At 38.1% G+C, this 19896-nt stretch overlaps 1 protein-coding gene across 3 annotated transcripts in view; it reads left to right on the forward strand.

Annotated features, from left to right (window-relative positions):
• Positions 1 to 12681, forward strand: part of LOC124148734 (limbic system-associated membrane protein-like) — a 60542-nt gene extending 47861 nt beyond the window's left edge. The window contains exons 4-8 of one of the 3 annotated variants that reach the window (XM_048403099.1): positions 1986 to 2162; positions 7898 to 8026; positions 8816 to 9103; positions 10510 to 10809; positions 11469 to 12681. In XM_048403099.1, coding sequence (XP_048259056.1) covers positions 1986 to 2162; positions 7898 to 8026; positions 8816 to 9103; positions 10510 to 10809; positions 11469 to 11581 — 1007 coding nt within the window. In that variant the 3' untranslated portion in view covers positions 11582 to 12681. The remainder of the gene's footprint in view (positions 1 to 1985; positions 2163 to 7897; positions 8027 to 8815; positions 9104 to 10509; positions 10810 to 11468) is intronic. The other 2 variants (XM_048403101.1, XM_048403100.1) reach the window with 2 other exon arrangements.
• Positions 12682 to 19896: the final 7215 nt, after the last annotated feature.

A 19896-nucleotide genomic window follows, 5' to 3' on the forward strand; every position in this document is an offset into this window, starting at 1 on the left:
GTCGTTCTGAATACCCCGTGTTAAAATTTTCGAGGTTGCATGATTAGAAATTACATTCCGACTGTTACTTTCATGATCTGGTAAGCGACGCTCTGATTGGTCGGGTGTAAGGTCGTTCTGAGGTGACCCCTAATGGGATGTCCTCAGATCTTTGTTTAACGGTAGCGAGAACTAAGATCTGATTTTAAAGAGATTGAACGGACACGTCTGAGATAACTGAAATGCTTTCATAGCGACGTTAAACTCAACTTACTCACTCACCCCATATGTTTTGTGTTTTGACACTGGCAGAATAACGCCACTTTACATCTGTGAGTGTACATCTTCTCAAAATGTTCCATTTGGCTTCCCAAAGCATATATTTACCATCGTTTTCCCCGAAGACCACTTCACTATCATATACCTCGATGAAACACGTATTTACATGATAAAATATATCTAGATGGACATCTGAAGTTGAATATTTCCGATTAAAGTGATCGATGTTGTTCTCAGTAATTTTAGACTTTTGCTATAGACATGTGTACACATTCAATTTTAACTTCAATCACGAAGCCTGTCGCAATGAGTCATTTCTGTTCAAAGCATGAAGACTGGACTGGCGTTTGTACTCTTCTGACAACCCATAATCTCAATTGCAGTGAAACGTTGCTATTGAAACCCATAATTACGATTTTGATTCAAAGTGACACAATATGACAGTAAATCTTAAAGTACTGTGATTTTCAGTGTGCGTTTTCAGTCACAATTATACTGAGGTATTTACCTACTATCGATCCCGTTTTCAAAGTGCTCTCCCAAGAGATCAACATCCTTGATTACATTAAATGTAGCATTTCCGGAAAATATCGAATTGTGTTCCTAGTCATGCAGGGGAACGTTATGTTCTATATCTAACTAAGACTGGGGATCCTGGACTGACCCGGGGGAAATGGTATCAGCATATTTCACGTTTATTGTGACGAAGGAGCGAAACCCGTGAGCCCCTTACCAATATTTGTCATATTTAGTTAGTGACAGCATATGGAATGAAATTACCTTGGGGCGCCAATTCTCACCCAAGATCAATCGTGCCGGCTAACGGAGCCAATGTCCTGTACATATCGCTATTGGAAGAAACGGAATGGCCCATAATATTGAAATTGTTGAAATAACCATGAAAGTACTTGCATTTGTGTAATAATATTTTATTGAAATTTCTCCACCGAAATAACTTTGTTAAAAAGTATAAATAATGCCATTCAAATTTGTTTATGGAACATAGTGTGAATACATCCTTGGGGCGCTTAAAAAGTTTTTAAGTATCAGAAATATAAATAAAACCATGAAAGTCGTGACCCTTCACTATTCAGCTGATCAGCTGATAAATAAACGAACTAATGTAGTTGTTCAGCTGTTGAAGCACCTGAAACTAAAAAACAAGCGCTCTGCTGACACACCTCATTTCAAATAATGAAATAAAAATGTTAGGAAGATTTCGAAGTAGTTACTATGAAATTTCTTAATACCATCTTGAAAACTGAAGAAACCGAATTTATTTGATATGTAATTACTAACTAGAGCAAATACTTTCGAAGCCCAAACATGCATAGACAACCTCAGAAAGCTGTCACTCAAATACATAATACATGTGTTTATATGGAAAATGTATGGTTTTCTTACTCAAATATGTACACGTTTTTATTCATGTTACTCAAACCGGTATATATTAAACAAGGTACAGCGATTATTTTGAAAAAAAACCCATGGTAAATGTTTTACGTATGTTAAGTTAAGATGAATGGCTTTAATAACATGTTTACTCTCTTGTTTTGCATACTTCTTTTGTTCTTAGGAGATAAAGTTTAACAGACATCACTATGTCATAACCTTGGAAGTATCGATTTCGTCTAAGGATGACATGAACAATAAAACGCAGCAGATCCGATGTTCTCTCAGATATTCCCTTGATCATTTTAAAATTATTTCATGTATTTTGCTTTCAGTTCCAGCAAAGATTTTACCTGAGCTATCTTCTGAGGACATGGCTGTACGAGAAGGCGAGACGGTGACGCTCATATGCAACGTCACAGGGATTCCCATGCCAACCGTCACGTGGTACAGACATAAACCAACCGATGACGATGTTATTAAAGACAGTGAGTTCTGCCCAGGCACGAATAGTAAGATATATTTGGTTTTGTTTGCATGTTGATTTTATGTGAATCCCGAAGTAATCAGGTGTATTTGCAACTCACGAGACTATATGGTATCTATATGGTACTATATGGTATCATAATTATTATAAAATCTATATATATATATATATATATATATAAGATAACTATGGTAACCATCCATGTAACTGTTTTGAACGCTGTCACTATTTAAGCCATGACACCTACCGTACGTAGGGTCAGTGTGCATGAGTAAAATGGTTAAACATATACTCTTATGCATAAATTATACAATAAGCCCGAAGTAATTTGGAAACCCCGTGATTCGGACGATTACTGCTAGGGACGTATGAATATATGCAAGGATTCGTTAGTCAGAAAATTTATTAATTCGTTCGGAAGTATTCACTTGAATCTGTACCGTTCGGATTAACGGGGTCGTCTTCTAAGTGTTGCGACGGTAAATATATACCTTTTTATCTCTATCAAAAGTTGACTTGTATACAACAATTATATCAATATTCTTCTCTGCACAATACGTTTGGGGTTGACTGCCTTTATTACAAGACCCGTTAAGATCCGAGGTAAAATAGGTCTTCAGCAACCAATGCTTGCCGTAAAAGGCGACTATGCTTGTCGTAAGAGGCGACTATCGGGATCGGGTGGTCAGGCTCGCTGACTTGGTTGATGCATGTCAAAGTATCCCAATTGCGTTGATCGATGCTCATGATGTCAGTCACTGGATTGTCTGGTCCAGACTCGATTATTTTTCAGACCGCCGTAATATAGCTGGAATATTGCTGAGTGCGGCGTAAAACAACAAACAAACAAACAACTACAGGGGGCGGTGTAGTAGCACAGTGGTTCAAGTGTTCGCTCTTCACACCGAAGACCCAGTTTGATCCCCACATGGTTACAGTCAAGTTTTGGTCTCCTTTGACGTGATATGTGTAGGATATTGGTGAAAGCGGTTATACTGTTTCGAAGTTAGACTTCGGGAATGGTAAGATATTTGATTTGCAATAACAAGAGTCGTAATTTTGGTTCTTTAATTATCGTAATACCAATGAAACATCTGATACCTCTTCCAGTTATACATCAAGCTCTACGACCTTGAGAAAACCTGACCTCCGTTATTACTTAATTATCACATATGTGCAAATATTGTCATTGCACATTTGAATTAAGACTTTCTTGACATTTGAAGAGGTATATGAATAAACGTCGTAATGTAATCTTGACATTATTAAAATTTCTAAAATTGTTTATTTTCGCAGCATCGCTTCCATATACGTTATGAAGTTTCAGTAACTTGCAGTATCAGACAAACCATCGCAAACCATTACACACATTTGGATGCATATTATCAAATGTAAGAAGAGTAGAATTTTGGGCCTATATACGAAACCCTATCGAGAAAAGAAGGAAAGTTGCGTCGTGACATAGGGTAATATACGTGCCTGGCAATTCAAGGAAAGGGGGTTGTGTTCTCCGAAATGACATTAAACCCGTTACTAGTATCGGGAAGGCGCATCTATTTATATATAGCCGCTGTGTAATAAATACAGCCCAGCGACTGTCTATGTACTACGTTAAGATACCTTCTGAGAAATAACTGTTCCAACGAGGCTACTTTGACACGAAAAGATAGCTATTTCCTTTCAGGTATAAATACGGAACGACAGGAAAAGAAAAATGATGAAATATCCAAGCCATTAATTCGGGCTACATGGAGGAAATGCTCTGTGGTATTTGACAGTCTCCTTTGAACTTTACTTTTAGCATAGTTTGGACTTGACAGCGAAATCAAAGTCAGGAAATTAAGCGAACACTGAACGAAGGAAATTAAAGTGTGTTTAAGGACTACAGTTGGTTTAATAAAACCTCGGAGTCTGTCTGGCGTCAATCTGGCCGTAAAGATCACGTCAGGGGGACATATGGGACATCGACACAGTCAGGGGTGGAGGAAATTGTATTCTTCAGTCGGATCACTTGTCACTTTCCATAGCAGCAAAGTAAACCACTTTATTTCTTTGTGGATTTAATAAGGATCTATGTCCATCATCCACAAGATTAGGCGACAATGCTGAATATAATGATTTCCACTGTAAGTGAGAACTGGGTGACCAGGATGGTGGTGGACGAGTTTGGTCTAGACGTTACTTGGTAGGCTTGTTAATTGGAATTGGTGCTCATTTGTATACTTATTCTTTGTTTGAAACCTGTAATATCCTAAGATAGGTAAACAGTATTTTTACCCAGTTTGCAGTTTTTCCATTAAAAATTTATCTTTTACATTTGAAATATTTCCTTTCCCAAATATAAATGAATTAATGTGTCACATCATCTCGTAATTGATAAAAACAAAATATCAAACCTGATAGCCTATGGATTTCATCACGAATGTGTAGGGACCACAGCCCTTGTGTTTAGGCCTTATACTGGTGCCAACTAAACATTGTGTACAGGCCCTATACTGATGCCCACAACCCTTGTGTGCAGGCCCTATACTGGTGCCCACAACCCTTGTGTGCAGGCCCTATACTGGTGCCCACAACCCTTGTGTGCAGGCCCTATACTGGTGGCCACAACCCGTGTGTGCAGGCCCTATACTGGTGCCAAATAAACCTTGTGTGCAGGCCTTATACTGGTGCCAAATAAACCTTGTGTGCAGGCCCTATACTGGTGCCAAATAAACCTTGTGTGCAGGCCCTATACTGGTGCCAAATAAACCTTGTGTGCAGGCCTTATACTGGTGCCCACAACCCTTGTGTGCAGGCCCTAAACTGGTGCCAAATAAACCTTGTGTGCAGGCCTTATACTGGTGCCAACTAAACCTTGTGTGCAGGCCCTATACTGGTGCCCACAACCCCTGTGTGCAGGTCCCATACTAAACTCACCACCCCTAAGATGCAAGTACTGTATAGCACCCACCACTCTTGGGTGCAGGCCCTCTACTGTCCTCACCACCTCTTTTGTACAGGTCCTATGCATCACCTATCACCCCTAGGTTTCAGGCCTTATACTGTAATCACCACCTCTATTGTGCAGGTCCTATGCATCACCCATCGCCCCTAGGTTTCAGGCCTTATACTGTATTCATCACCCCTAGGTTTCAGGCCTTATACTGTAATCACCACCCGTAGTGTGCAGGTCCTATGCATCATCCTTCACCCCTAGGGTGCAGGCCTTATACTGTAATCACCACCCCTAGGTTTCAGGCCTTATACTGTAATCACCACCCCTAGGTTTCAGGCCTTATACTGTAATCACCACCCCTAGGTTTCAGGCCTTATACTGTAATCACCACCCCTAGGTTTCAGGCCTTATACTGTAATCACCACCCGTAGTGTGCAGGTCCTATGCATCATCCTTCACCCCTAGGGTGCAGGCCTTATACTGTAATCACCACCCCTAGGTTTCAGGCCTTATACTGTAATCACCACCCCTAGGTTTCAGGCCTTATACTGTAATCACCACCCGTAGTGTGCAGGTCCTATGCATCACCCATCACCCCTAGGGTGCAGGCCTTATACTGTAATTACCACCCCAAGGGTGCAGGCCTTTTACTGTAATCACCACCCGTAGTGTGCAGGTCCCATAGATCACCCGACATCCCTAGGGTTCAGACATTGTATTGTCCTCACTGCCACTGGTGTATAGGTCAGATACTCAGCCACCATCCCGAACATGCAGGTCCTTTACTGTGAGGTGCTATACTGTGCTTATTATACCTTGTGTTCAGGTCCTTTACTGTGAGGTGCTGAACTGTGCTTATTATACCTAGTGTTCAGGTCCTTTACTGTGAGGTGCTATACTGTGCTTATTATACCTTGTGTTCAGGTCCTTTACTGTGAGGTGCTGAACTGTGCTTATTATACCTAGCGTCAGGTCCTTTACTGTGAGGTGCTATACTGTGCTTATTATACCTAATGTTCAGGTCCTTTACTGTGAGGTGCTGAACTGTGCTTATAATACCTAGTGTTCAGGTCCTTTACAGTGAGGTGCTATACTGTGCTTATCATATCTAGTGTTCAGGTCCTTTACTGTGGGGTGCTAAACTGTGCTTATTAAACCTAGTGTTCAGATGCTATACTGTGAGGTGCTATACTCTGCCTATTAGATCTAGTGTTCAGGTCCTTTACTTTGAGGTGCTATTCTATGCTTATTATACCTAGTGTTTAGGTCCTTTACTGTCAGGTGCTATTCTGTGCTTATTATACCTAGTGTTCAGGTCCTTTACTGTACTCACCACCAGAGTAAAATAAACACTCATGTGTACATAAAATAAAACCCACCCAATCGCTGGTAGCTGACAGGATAGTTGAAACACTAACAGGCCAGTTTACAAACGCGCCAATTGACTAAACCGAAGGTACTCACGATCGCGAGAAGTTAAAAAAACACTTCAGGGTTCGTGCCACTGAGACCATGGCAGCGCATTCCGATGATGTTTCTGTTTAGTGTATTTCAGTCTAAATATATAATACATGCTCTTGTATGATGATGCTACTTTCATGTCTGAGCTGCAGCTAATCAAAGCGTTCAAGGTGCATGTGCATTATATACAATATTCATGTAGACACTCAACTCATGATATTTTGGAATGGCATTGTAAATACCATGTACAGCTCGGCATGTGCCTCAAGCAGTACCATGGAAACTGCATAATTTCGTTTCATCTCTTAGAAATAACTTCAAGCCGTAGGGATTGTGCTATAGCGCAGAAAAAGGTGAAATTTTAAATAACCTTTTTCAAACACAAAATCGCCATAAGAACATCGAATCATGGCAATCATTAATAAGTCATGCATGTAGCATGCATGTATAAGAATAATGCAACAGCAGAAAGAAAAAGACAGACCGCTGAAGATGGAGTGAGGTTATTCGACCAATCAGCAGAGTTGGAAATGTTGCTGCATTTACACGTTGATCAATTTATCAATGAATATTCCCGATTATATCCTACATTTGTTAAAGGTAAAATGCATCTATAAACACCTTGTTTTAAATGTATGATTCATTTCTTTACATGTGAATAAATTAATAGTTACACATAGTTCCAGTTGCACGGAACAATACTGGTGTTATTTACGGAATGGGAATGGACGTTTCTGGATAAATCTAAAATTGATTGACTTTAATAATTTGATTTGAAGTATTTTAATTTAAGTTTCCAGCATGAATGTAAGAGCATGAACTGGATTTCTTACGCATGGTTGAAATACGTTCTTACTGGTCTTGGATATGACTTTTAATTCTATTTACTTCATGCATACGAATTCATGCATACATTGATTGAGTTTATGCATACATTTGGTTTATTTGTGTCCCTTCTTACTCTTTGAAAACTTTGTTCTGACACAAGCCTCTGAATGAACACTTGATGACACTTTGATCATGCATATTCGTGTACCGTAGGCTGACTTCTCATGTTAAAAGGCCATTACAATATATCTGCATTATGAAAGGAAATAAAACAACTGATTTTTCTCCTTTAAGAGCAAAAAGAAACCATGAGGAAACATAATAGCAAGTCACTTGATACGCCATGTTTTTTGTAAAATTGATATCCAGTTAAAAAAGGATATAATCTCTTATCATGGTATGTAGTCGTAAATTGCAGTGACTGGCATAAACCTTATATGAACACAGAAAGCACATACCGGGCAATGTTCGATATGACATGTTTTACTGTTGTCGCGTTGAAGATCGATATGACATGATTAACTGTATTTTAGAGATCGGCATCAGCGGTGAGGTGCTCCTCATCCACAACGTCAGTCGTTACTGCGGTGGTACCTATGAATGCGTCGCCTTCAACGGGGTGCCCCCAGCCGTGAACAGATTGATACGGATTTCGGTTGAATGTAAGTTTTTTAAAAATGAACCCAGAAAGTTATATATATGAATATTTATGATTTTCCAAATAGTGATGAATACTTTTTGCAAAATAATACATCTGCCTTCAGTTTATCAATGACCTTATTCCAAATAGTGATGAATACTTTTTGCAAAATAATACATCTGCCCTTTAGTTTATCAATGACCTTATTCCAAATAGTGATGAATCCTTTTTGCAAAATAATACATCTGCCCTTCAGTTTATCAATGACCTTATTCCAAATAGTGATGAATACTTTTTGCAAAATAATACATCTGCCCTTCAGTTTATCAATGACCTTATTCCAAATAGTGATGAATACTTTTTGCAAAATAATACATCTGCCCTTCAGTTTATCAATGACCTTAAGTTAAGACTTTAGTTAAAACTATCAGGGCAGAACTGTCAGTGCTGGGTAGTATTTAGACACGCATAGAGGTATAATTGTATACAGGGTCAAACTGTCATAAGGTACGAAATAAACTAAGTTTCAATATGACTACATCTTAAAAACTACATTCGTAACATTTTGGGTCACCTCTATAATTTTGATTAAGGTATTATTAAGGTAGTAGGTCTATAATATTAAGTCTGATATGTGTATTAAGTCGTTTTACTTTGATAACGTGATGGGTGGCAACGCATTTTTTCTCATTAACCACAGCTTTGCCTGTTTTAACACTATCAACTTTGCAGTGGTTTTAACTGTTCATACAAGTGTCGTGTATTTGTGTTTATTTTAATACTATCACATCACATCATTGTTTTCAAACAGTTCCGCCCGAGGTACGTCTTCCAAACAAACGGATTGGTCATGACCTAGGTCGAGAGACAATACTGGAGTGCAAAATCTCTGCCTATCCCCAGGAGATCAGTGTCTGGATGAGGAAGGGGTCGGTGATTTCTAACGGTGGCAAGTACAGGGTGGAGATATATCACGAAGGGGAACACACCATGACCCTCAGTCTGCGGATCAGGAACCTGGAGGAAACAGACTTTGGCAGTTACACATGTATGTCTTCCAACTCTGTAGGGAAGGACGCTGAGAATATGATTTTATATGGTGAGTTTTACATATGAGAATATGATTTTATATGGTGAGTTTTACATATGAGAATATGATTTTATATGGTGAGTTTTACATATGAGAATATGATTTTATATGGTGAGTTTTACATATGAGAATATGATTTTATATGGTGAGTTTTACATATGAGAATATGATTTTATATGGTGAGTTTTACACATGAGAATATGATTTTATATTGTGAGTTTTACATATGAGAATATGATTTTATATGGTGAGTTTTACATATGAGAATATGATTTTATATGGTGAGTTTTACATATGAGGACGGTTTAGTAGTGTAGTTGTAGACAATGACAGTTGACAAGCTTCGAAATATTTTTTTTATTAAGGACAAGCTCTGCAGTCATGCTATGTACAACTAAATAAATAATAAAAATATATAATAATTATATACAATAAGATATATAATATATACATAAATAACAGAACTGCTGTAAGGGAAAGCATGTTTCGGTATGAAACTGTATATGCATCCTTAAGAAAACAAGAGGTTATTCCGTAATGTAGTGAACTCAGTAGTTAGTTCATTCACTGGCAGTGGCAATCACCCATCCACAAGAATGTATGACAAGAGAGATGAACTTTCCCTATATGTCGAGGAATATTCCAGTTGCTCAAACCTGATTTTTACAAAGATTTCAAAGAGCGTCATACGACTCTTGCTCAAAAGTTGTTTGATCATTGTTACATCATTCAATGCCTTTGTAAACCTTTCGAAAAGTTGTATGGTAGACATGTGGAGCTCATTTCTAAATTTGACGCAACACTGACTATTTCTATACTTCTATATTTTAACTTGTACCATAACAACATATGTTCTCGTGTTTGTTCAAAAAAACACTTGACTTGTCTTTGCATGTATTTGTGATGGGGTCACCGGTGGGGCATTTTTTTCTCGTACACCTTGTATCATCACTAACTGATAGCGAAATCGTACAACGGTTTCTTATGATTATGGGTAGGAGTTTTTATAATGTCGCTTTTATTATTATTTTAATGGAATGAAATTTTTTTTTTTTATTCAACATAGACTACATAATAATTTTACATAATTAAATATTTTGAAAAGTGCGGATTTTTTCTGAAAGGGGGAGTCGAACAATTTCATACTTTTCGCAAGTTCACGCAATTTGTAGCGAACAATATTTTTTTTGACAAACCTGAGGCAACAATATATTTTTCTATTATTTTCTGAAACAAATTATTTTTAACATTATGTCAGGTCACCCCTATAATAACAAATGGTCGGTCCCTAATGTACTGTGCTTCCCATAACAGTTAATAATTTCTAACCTTGTTAACATTCCAAATGTTTATGATAATTTAGAATAGGTTTGAGAGTGAAGTACAGGTTTTATACACGTTCGTTCATTTATCAGATTACTCTGCAAACCGAAAAACGACAGCAGCGACTACATCAATAATTCCAACTACGTCACCCCCTGCTTCATCCACAACGACAACCATTCCAATTATAACGTGGAACCCACACGCAAGCCGGAACCCCCCTAATCGCCAGGATGGAAGACCGGGAGGTACATTGGTCAACATAGTCACCAGGAAACCCACACCGAGGCCAGGTCAGAGGCCACAGTTAGTTCCGGGTAACTCTCTTAAAGCCTACAACACTATCAACAAAAATATGGCGACCCTGTGTACGGGCAGTCTGTTGCCTGTGTGTATGTATACAACATATATATAGATACCATTTTTTTCCATGGTTGAACACAATGATTATATAGGATATTTGCACGTTATTCGCACTGATACCAGAGTAAAAGAGGAATCACCTGTTGCCGATTATTTGATACTGCATGTGCATTCGTTGGTTTACTGGGGGCATGGGTGGCCCAGTCGTCTAAAGCACCGCGATTCGCTGTGCAGAGGTGCGTCCCTTGGGCACGCCAGAAGCCTATGATTGTGGGTTCGAATCCCGGTTCGCCCCAATTATGTTTCTAGGTTTGTCAGCACCATACCCGTGTTCGTGGATTTTCACGTTAAACCTACTCACTCACTCGCTCGTTTGTTTACCATTTTGTTGACGTCATTTGTGTGGAGAGTAAGTAACCCGATGGTCAGTGTAATCTTTGGGTGAAAATATGGCGCATTGACGCAATAACCACTTTAGTTAAACGTACCAGAACGGCTTTGACACTGATGCGTCAAAGATAATAATCTTGGATTCGAACCCAGGATAATGGATCCGGGAAATTAAGCAACAGATCTAGGGTTGTATATACGTACTATCTGCATCCACGTGTTTGTAAGTTTGGAGTCGAACAACCTGGTTTGGCAAGGGTTATTATCTATTACGACCTTACCTGTTTTTCTCTTGTAGGTGCACCTGGTGGACCAATACAGTCTAAAACAGTCCAAGGACAGGCACATAGGAATATTTGCTCAACCAGTGTAGTTTTATATGGATTATTATTTGTGTGGTTTCATAGCTAACTGTTTCTACGTCGTGTGGGGTATGTGCTATGCAAGGAAGGAAAAGAGCTTTAATGCTAACCCTGTTGATCCTGGGTTCAAAGTGATACCATCGACAACAAGGAGCAGGAAACAGAACGTTGGCACGGAATCACAGAACATGTATCACCTACTGTGCAATTATGATTTATTACAGATGTGTAAAATGAAAACTGTTATAAAGGAGAAAGAGTTTTCCTAAACAAGACATGTCAGTGTGTGTTCTTCAAGTTAGATGAACAATCCAGAGATCCAGTTATTAAATTAAAGAGGGTCTTTATATCATTGGCTTACCCAACATTTGGTGTGCAACAGGAAAGGTTTGTGTAATAACACGTGTACACATGTTCTTATAAACCAAGAACAAGGTCAATGTCTTAGTGCGAAGTTGGTTGTATCAAACAATTTTATGAAACTGATACTGTTTTCGAAGACAGGTTGAGCATTCCAGGATGACTACAACCAGAAGAACTCATGTAGATGTATTTCTCCAACACAATAGCTCACGGTGACCATAATCAACTATTCCATGAATGTCCACACACTATGGCTCAATATGTGGATATGCTATAGACAAATGGGAAACGTGGAATGAAGCCTGTGTGAAATATGAAATAATATCGGTGGTGACAAATCAAAAGGCCATACCACGAATACACCAAAGAACAATTGCAATGTGACTTCATATGCCTGGATATACATTCAACGTTTGCGTAAGGATTTTATGTCAAACACCACGACGAGATATTGCCAAATACGTTAATTCCATAAACTGAAGCCAAGAAGCCAATCATCTTGCTCAGCTGTTCATATACTTATATACTTTATGACATGGTTGTGTTTAGGGCACGTAGTACCAACAAAGATGTATATTAACCATGCATATTGTGTCAGATATAGATGCTTGTCGTCAATAGTGTACATTATCTCTTAGCGCTCATTTGCTACTGCTTGTAGTGATGGATTGGTTGGTTGGTTTGATGTTTAACACCGCACTCAGCAGTATTCCAGCTATATGACGGCGGTCTGTAAATAATCGAGTCTGGACCAGACAATCCAGTGATTGATGTCATGAACATCAATCCACGCAATTGGGATACGATGACATGCATCAACCAACGTAGCGAGCCTGACCACCCGATCCCGTTAGTCGCTTCTTACGACAAGCATAGTCACCTTTTACGGCAAGCATGGGTTGCTGAAGACCTATTCTACCCCGGATCTTCACGGGTCTGTAGTGATGGACAAGAAGCAGAGAACAATTTAGGGTTCAGTAATACTGGACAACTTTGGTTACATATTTCATGGCGGAAGTTAAACCAAACTGCGACATTTAGAACAATTATTCTTTCTTCTTCACACATATCAGACCGTACGCCCAGTATCATGATGATTAACTCTTTTAGGAATTTCAATTGCTGTGCTGTCAACTGCTGTCTCATTTGGGAATCTCGTGTTGGTTTAAAAAGTATACATTGATGCACTGTTGTCAGATTGTAGAGACAAGCTCAGTTGATTCGCTAACTACTGGTGTAATCACAACAAGATAATTATTAACTGTGACAGGTATACGAGTATGAATAGGGAATTTTGATCTATAGCTTGATGGCACAAGGTGTTACGTGGCCATGAAAGAAATCGGCACGTCACAATTCATGGATGGACCGTTCTCAGACTTTTATTTATTTCTATGTTTACTTTATTTGAAAATAAAAATTTCAAATATGATTATTTTCATTGCAGCGTATATCTCAAATTGTTGTTACCGCTTCAAGGCAATCCTCCGAGATGAACTGTTTATATATACATACTGTACAAAGGATAAGCTACGTCAGTTTAGTATTATAAGGTGATTGTAATCTATTCAGACTTATTTAAGTTGGTAAATTGCGATATTATCTTAGCTTGATATGTCTTGTAAAGCTTTGTACATATCTTTGTTGACATCTAAATAGTTGGCACTGTATATTTAAATTGCATGTATATGTTTGTATATACGTGAGTGTGACCATGAGAGTTACTGCATCGTACTTATAATCATTGCATGTATAAGTTCGCTATAAATTGCTGTGATTACATTTCACTGTCTGTTATCAAATGGATCAAGAGGATGTGACAGTCAATCACATACATTGATGTAGATGATTGCTGTCTAAGGACATGGCAATATTATATTGACTCTGAGATGATCATGTCAAAAATGATGGTAACATGTATGTTTGCTTAGCGCTTCATGTACGCTATGCTATTATTTGTATTTGTCATCCAAACCTGGCTTCCACAGGAGATAGACTTGGGTGAAATGAAGCAATATCTTCGAGGAGATAGTGCGACAATGAACTTGCACCACAATGCTTTGCAGACCATTTTTACGTCATCAGTTACCATGACGACACAATGAATTACATGACTAATCTTTCTGCCACTGGAACTGGTTTGGTGTACTTTTCACACTCAAGACACTGATTATTACTGTTCAGAAACTGAAATGGTTGGACGAATGATTTTTGAACATAATGCTAATATAAGACTACGTTGGACAATATTACTATAATGTACATACGAAACGTTATTGGGAACAGCGAACTTGCAATTAAGAGAAATGTCAATTTATACAACGAGAATATAATTTACCGGTTACCTAATTCAGACACACACTATCCAGTTGATAATTCCAGAAATATTCTTCATGACAGTTTAACTGTTTGTGTTCAAATAACATCATGAAACATGCATATTTGGTTCCATTGTCGAGTTCAATTTGTTCCAGAACTTCCATCGATATTGTCTTAATAACGTTTAGATATCAAAGTAGATACTAAGCATTAAAGATCTCGTGTTTGGTCATTTTGTTTGAAACGATTTCGTGATAAACATAACATGTTTTCTGAAATGAAGATGTTGATTGTTGTCATAATACTGGCCTGGTTTATGGTCATTTGGGGGAAAGTTAGAATTTTACCAACCTTATCTATAGATATGTAAATATAACGTCCTTTTACAGGAGAATTCAAAACACCTTAAGCTTTCTTTCTTTCACACAGTCATCCATGTTATTACTATGTTAATGTTTGAAGAAACAGAAGTCTGATGTTTCCATTTTACGTTTGACAGATGGATACTAGAAAAAAGGTGTCGCTGTCATGTAGATACGATGTACGCAAACAGTGTGCACGTGATGCGTTTTACTGTTGATGTGAAAGGGTGAAAACTATGTTACATCGTTATGTCACGATATCATGTGATTATGCTGTATGTCATTATCATGCTCATGCAGTCATGTAGAATAAAACATTTTTGAACTTACTGCTGAAAATTGCTTATATTTTTTTATATTAAAAGATATTTGCTAAGTTTGTCCATCGCGAGACTTGCTTCCAGATTAACGACATTGTTGTATTTCGAAATTAACAATGCGGTTCATTAATGTTATGTTTGCACTTAGAGCACTGCACTGTAGAGGGCATAACAAGATAATAAAGTTGGATCTTCATTCTTAAACACAATTAATCCTCCTCTTATACGAAGTGCAAGTGACCACAGATGAACTTTAAGATAACCGACGTTCTGTGAGTGAGTGAGTGAGTGAGTGAGTAAGTGAGTGAGTTTGATTTAACGCCTCTTTGAATTGTTTAAGAATTAGTTTGAATATAATGTTTGAACCTGAATTTCGAGTCAGTCATCTCTTTGACGGATATGTTTTTAGTTGACAGGTCTCATCATTATGTTGTTTGTTTCGTTTGTTGATTAACAAAATTATATGACAGTGGCCTGTAACTAATCAAGTCTAGATTAGACAAACCAGTGATTGATATTATGAACATTTGTCTCACGAGGTCGGGGTACGATTACACACATCAGCTAAGTCATGGAATCTAGTCTGGTCAGTTTATACGAAATGCAATGCAAATGAGAAATACATGTATCAAAAGATTACTTTTTTTTACAGAGGGTCGATGAATAGTTTTATGATGAATATAGTTTCTTGCTCAGTCTCAATTCAACTCAATAACTTGAATCTGAGAATATCTGATTAATTTGAATCCAATAGCTCACCAGAAGCTATCTGAGCTGATACTTGTACGTTTGGTAACGATGTTCATGTCTTAGACATAAACTGAATAGCTATCATTGTGGATTAGCATTTATATCATCAGACAAATTACAAAGGCTTTTATCACTGGTTTATCACACGAGTTTTATCACTCAGCACGGAATTATGGTTCAGTGTTGAACAGATTAAACAAATAATTACAAATTAGTAAATTATTTCCAATTTGATCTTCAATAAAATACGCACTTTACGAAATATTAAGAATGTTTATCACCGTCCTCAACGCTGTATGCTTCAAAGAACTTTGTGTTCTCACTAAGGCCCTAAGTGGTCCTGCAGCTGATTGGGCTTAGAAACATAAAACCCCGATGTCCCATGACAAATTGGCCTCCATTCTGCCCGACCTCACACAGTCTCAAACGAATAAATTCCTCTCATGGTTTCATTCGCCTAGAAACTCGTTCATGAATACGCCCCACATGGGAAATTCGCTGATAAATGGCCTTATCCTCATCGATATATTTTTGAGAGATTAATACCTCCCAAAGATAACTCGTTTTTCTTTAAGAATTTTAATGTTCTAAAACGGTTCCACTTACAAACGTTTCTATGGAGCATTTTTTATTCGTTGAAATTAACCAGGACCATATTTCATTTAGAAACCATAACATTTTTTTGCAATATGTTAAGGAGTTTATATTTCTTGATTAAGGGAGGCGTCAGATAGGAACTGCAACGTAAGCACCCAAGGCGCCAGGCTGCTACGTCTGCGTCCAATCATTACTTTGAGAGTCGTGTTATCTTTGATGTAATTATTTGTGGGTTTTCGTCAGAATGGGTCAATTATTTACACTGGTATATTTCAACGAGTGTTCATATTTCATATTTGATTAGGCACAAACATGATTACTATACCGATGAAGCTAAACGCAAATTCATATACTAGTATCATCGAACACGCTGAAACAATCAAAGTCATCTTAAATTTTATCTCATAACTGTGAGAGTGAGTGAGTCGGGTTTAACGCCCTTTAAAGAACTTGTTTTCTATATATCATATCAAATAATTTATCATGGCGTGTCATCCTATTTTGGAAGGACATCACCCGCCATTCTTGGCAGAGCTGTTTACATCTGTGATGAAACTAACGAGCCTGAGACAGTGTATTGTTAACGTACATGTAAGGCAAATTCTACCAATGACGTTCTGTTTAACGTCACAACGTATCATTATTGACGTCAATATGACCAGCTAGCATCTCGGCAAGTTCCAATGTAGAAGAAACTGTTTCTTCATTATTGCCAATTGGTGCCATGAACTGTGAACTTAACCAGATAGATATCGTATTACATATACGTGTCAAGCGTGGCCAAATGCATTTACTCCCCGCCTTCTCGCTATAATAATGTTTGTTCATAATTATTGTTAAAAACTATATCACAGAGAGGCGTTAATACTAACCAGGGACATGGGCCGAAGGCGTTTAAATTCGCTGTGCAGAGTTACTTCCCATGGTTGTTACAGAATCCGATGATCAGGGGTCACAACCAGAGAATCATCCTGCTTATTAGTCTTGGTTTGCTGATACCATACCCATGCTTGAGGATTTCACCAAAGTTTTCCTCTCGCATTAAGCTGACACGCCACAATATAATTGGAATAATGTTCAAATCACAGTTTATCTCACACACCCTCAAATAAATAGGTGGTAACACTTGCGAAATGATATTATGAAGTTCAATATATAAGATAGCTACGCAAAGAACAATGAAGAACGAAGTGTGGTTTATTTTACGTTTAAACACTGTTCTATCATGACGTCATTTCTAGTGATTAGAATATTCGCTCGCAATTTGATGACGTCATATATTGGACGACGTTATTTTTTAGAGGAAAATGTCAAGTAACTTGTTCCCAACAGATGTAACAGGGCTACGAAGAAAAACGCAGTGGCCGAACGATCGCATCCAACAGTGACAGAGATATAATAATCTGTATTTGGAGAAAAGGTTCAGATGATTGTGAGAATAATATTATGCAGGACATATTCCAGACGTAAAATGGGCTTGTCCGACATTGCCGAGGTCGGATTCTATATAGGGAGTCATCATTATTTAAATGTGGGTAAATATTTTTAAAGCTTGTACATTTTATCAACATCCTTAAGGAATTTGTACATAATGTTGATATCTCATATAAGAAATAAACGACTCGTTGTCGTTGTTTATCATACAATAAAACATTGCATGGAGAATAAACCACTCGGGGTTGCGCCCCTCATGCTTCATTCTCCCCGCAGTGTTTTATTGTACAATACGATTGTACTCCCACTCGTCGTTTAATTCTAAATCAATAACGAGATCTAATATATACCCCATGCCACATTGTGTTACCATGTACATATGGTACACCATATGACAAATTTCAGTAAATTAATGTACCCTACACAGATATTAAAAGTGATCATAATTCATTTTTACTTAGTTGTCTACAACACTAACAACCGATAGATCGGATAAGCGATAGATAGATGGATACTTTGAACATATGCATGTGCAGTCTGAAAAGCGTTTATCTATATGGCCACCATCAGAGACAGCGAACTCAGGGAACCTTTAAGATACATTCGTTATGTCCAATAGTCGTCGGGGGCACGGGTGGCCCAGTCGTCTAAGGCGCCGCGATTCGCTGTGCAGAGTTGCGTCCCCTGGCCACGCCAGAAACCTATGATTGTGGGTTCGAATCCCGGTTCGCCCCGATTATGTTTCTAGGTTTGTCAGCACCATACCCGTGCTCGTGGGTTTCACCGAAGTGGTAAACGTCTGAGACCTGCATCACTTCGGGCTTTCCTCACACATTAAGCTGACACGCCGCGATATAACTGGAATACTGTTAAAAGCGGCGTTAAACCCAACTCACTCACTCACTCCAATAGTCGTCTAAACATGAACAATAATGTTGATAGCTGGGGGTTAGAATTGTATTCGGCATGGCTGATCCGTTTATGCTTCTTTACATCCAGTTTTGACTTCAGCAACCAGGTTCGCAACAAAGGAATCTAATGGACACATGTCCATCACAGAATTGATACATGATGGGAATACCATGCCTATTGCAGAGGTCATACATCCATGTTAACGTTAATAGTGTCAGAGGCATGGGTTCCACTATGTGAGATATTGGACGGGTCGCATGAAGAGTGCACGCGCTATAAATCAAGATTAATTTGATATGCCCCCTCACATTCAGTATTATGTAGCATACAGGCATCAAGGGGGTCATTCGGGATTATTGTTAGCTCCTACACTTGAGTTCACAAGACCATAGACAACCAAACATTGGGATGAACTGGTATAATTTTTTCCTTCAGCTTTAGAAATACTCGCTCTTTCCAAGATAAATCTTGCCATGATTCTGAGTGGTTTGGTGTGAACTGTTCTGGAAAGAGGTGTATGTATTATCATGTCGTGTTTTTCACAGCGTCAACACAGCGTGTACACATTAAACCACTGATGAATCCTTTATAATTACATGATCCACAAGGCTACAGGAAAAGAGGGGTGACTTTAAATTTACAAGAGTCAAAATGTCTCTTTTTGTCGAACAGTATTCCAGCAGGTCCAGCCGTTGGTGTCTACATTTCATAACTTTTGAGGTACACTAGATCATGCCCTTTTTATAAAGATTTTAAAAAGCTCAAAAGTTGTTTGAGCAGGGTTCCATCATTTAAAGCCTTTTAAGGCATTCAAAAAGAATTGTTGACACCTAGACACGTGGAGGACATTTCAAATAAGACACTCCAGTGACCAAATTAAGTCCGATGCAATTCCATATTTTGTCTTGAGTAGCATATTCATGTTCCTGTGTTTCTTCAGGTAAACACTTGACTTGCCATTGCATGTGTTTCTGAAGTGGGGGACCGGCCATCTTTTCCCGAACACCTAGTCTCATCACTATATGGTGACTGTTCCTATTTCTAATTGAAAGGCAGAATATATAGATGCTAGAACAATGAAGTGTACGACCACAAATGTATGTTGATATGTCATAAAAGCATTTGTCTACTATATTTTCTTAGTTTATTGTACTTCAAACACAAAATATAATAATCTGCTGGAGAAAAGGTATAAACATTGTAGAAATAACGAAATAATTCTTAATAGACTGTCGGATTAAGCACTATAAAAGATAAAGAGGATGTTCCATGTGTCGAGTGAAATATCATGTTTCTTTCATCGAATG

The sequence above is a fragment of the Haliotis rufescens genome, unplaced genomic scaffold (genome assembly GCF_023055435.1).
Source record: "Haliotis rufescens isolate VD_foot unplaced genomic scaffold, xgHalRufe1.0.p SCAF_3, whole genome shotgun sequence".
Taxonomy (NCBI): Eukaryota; Metazoa; Mollusca; class Gastropoda; order Lepetellida; family Haliotidae; genus Haliotis; species Haliotis rufescens.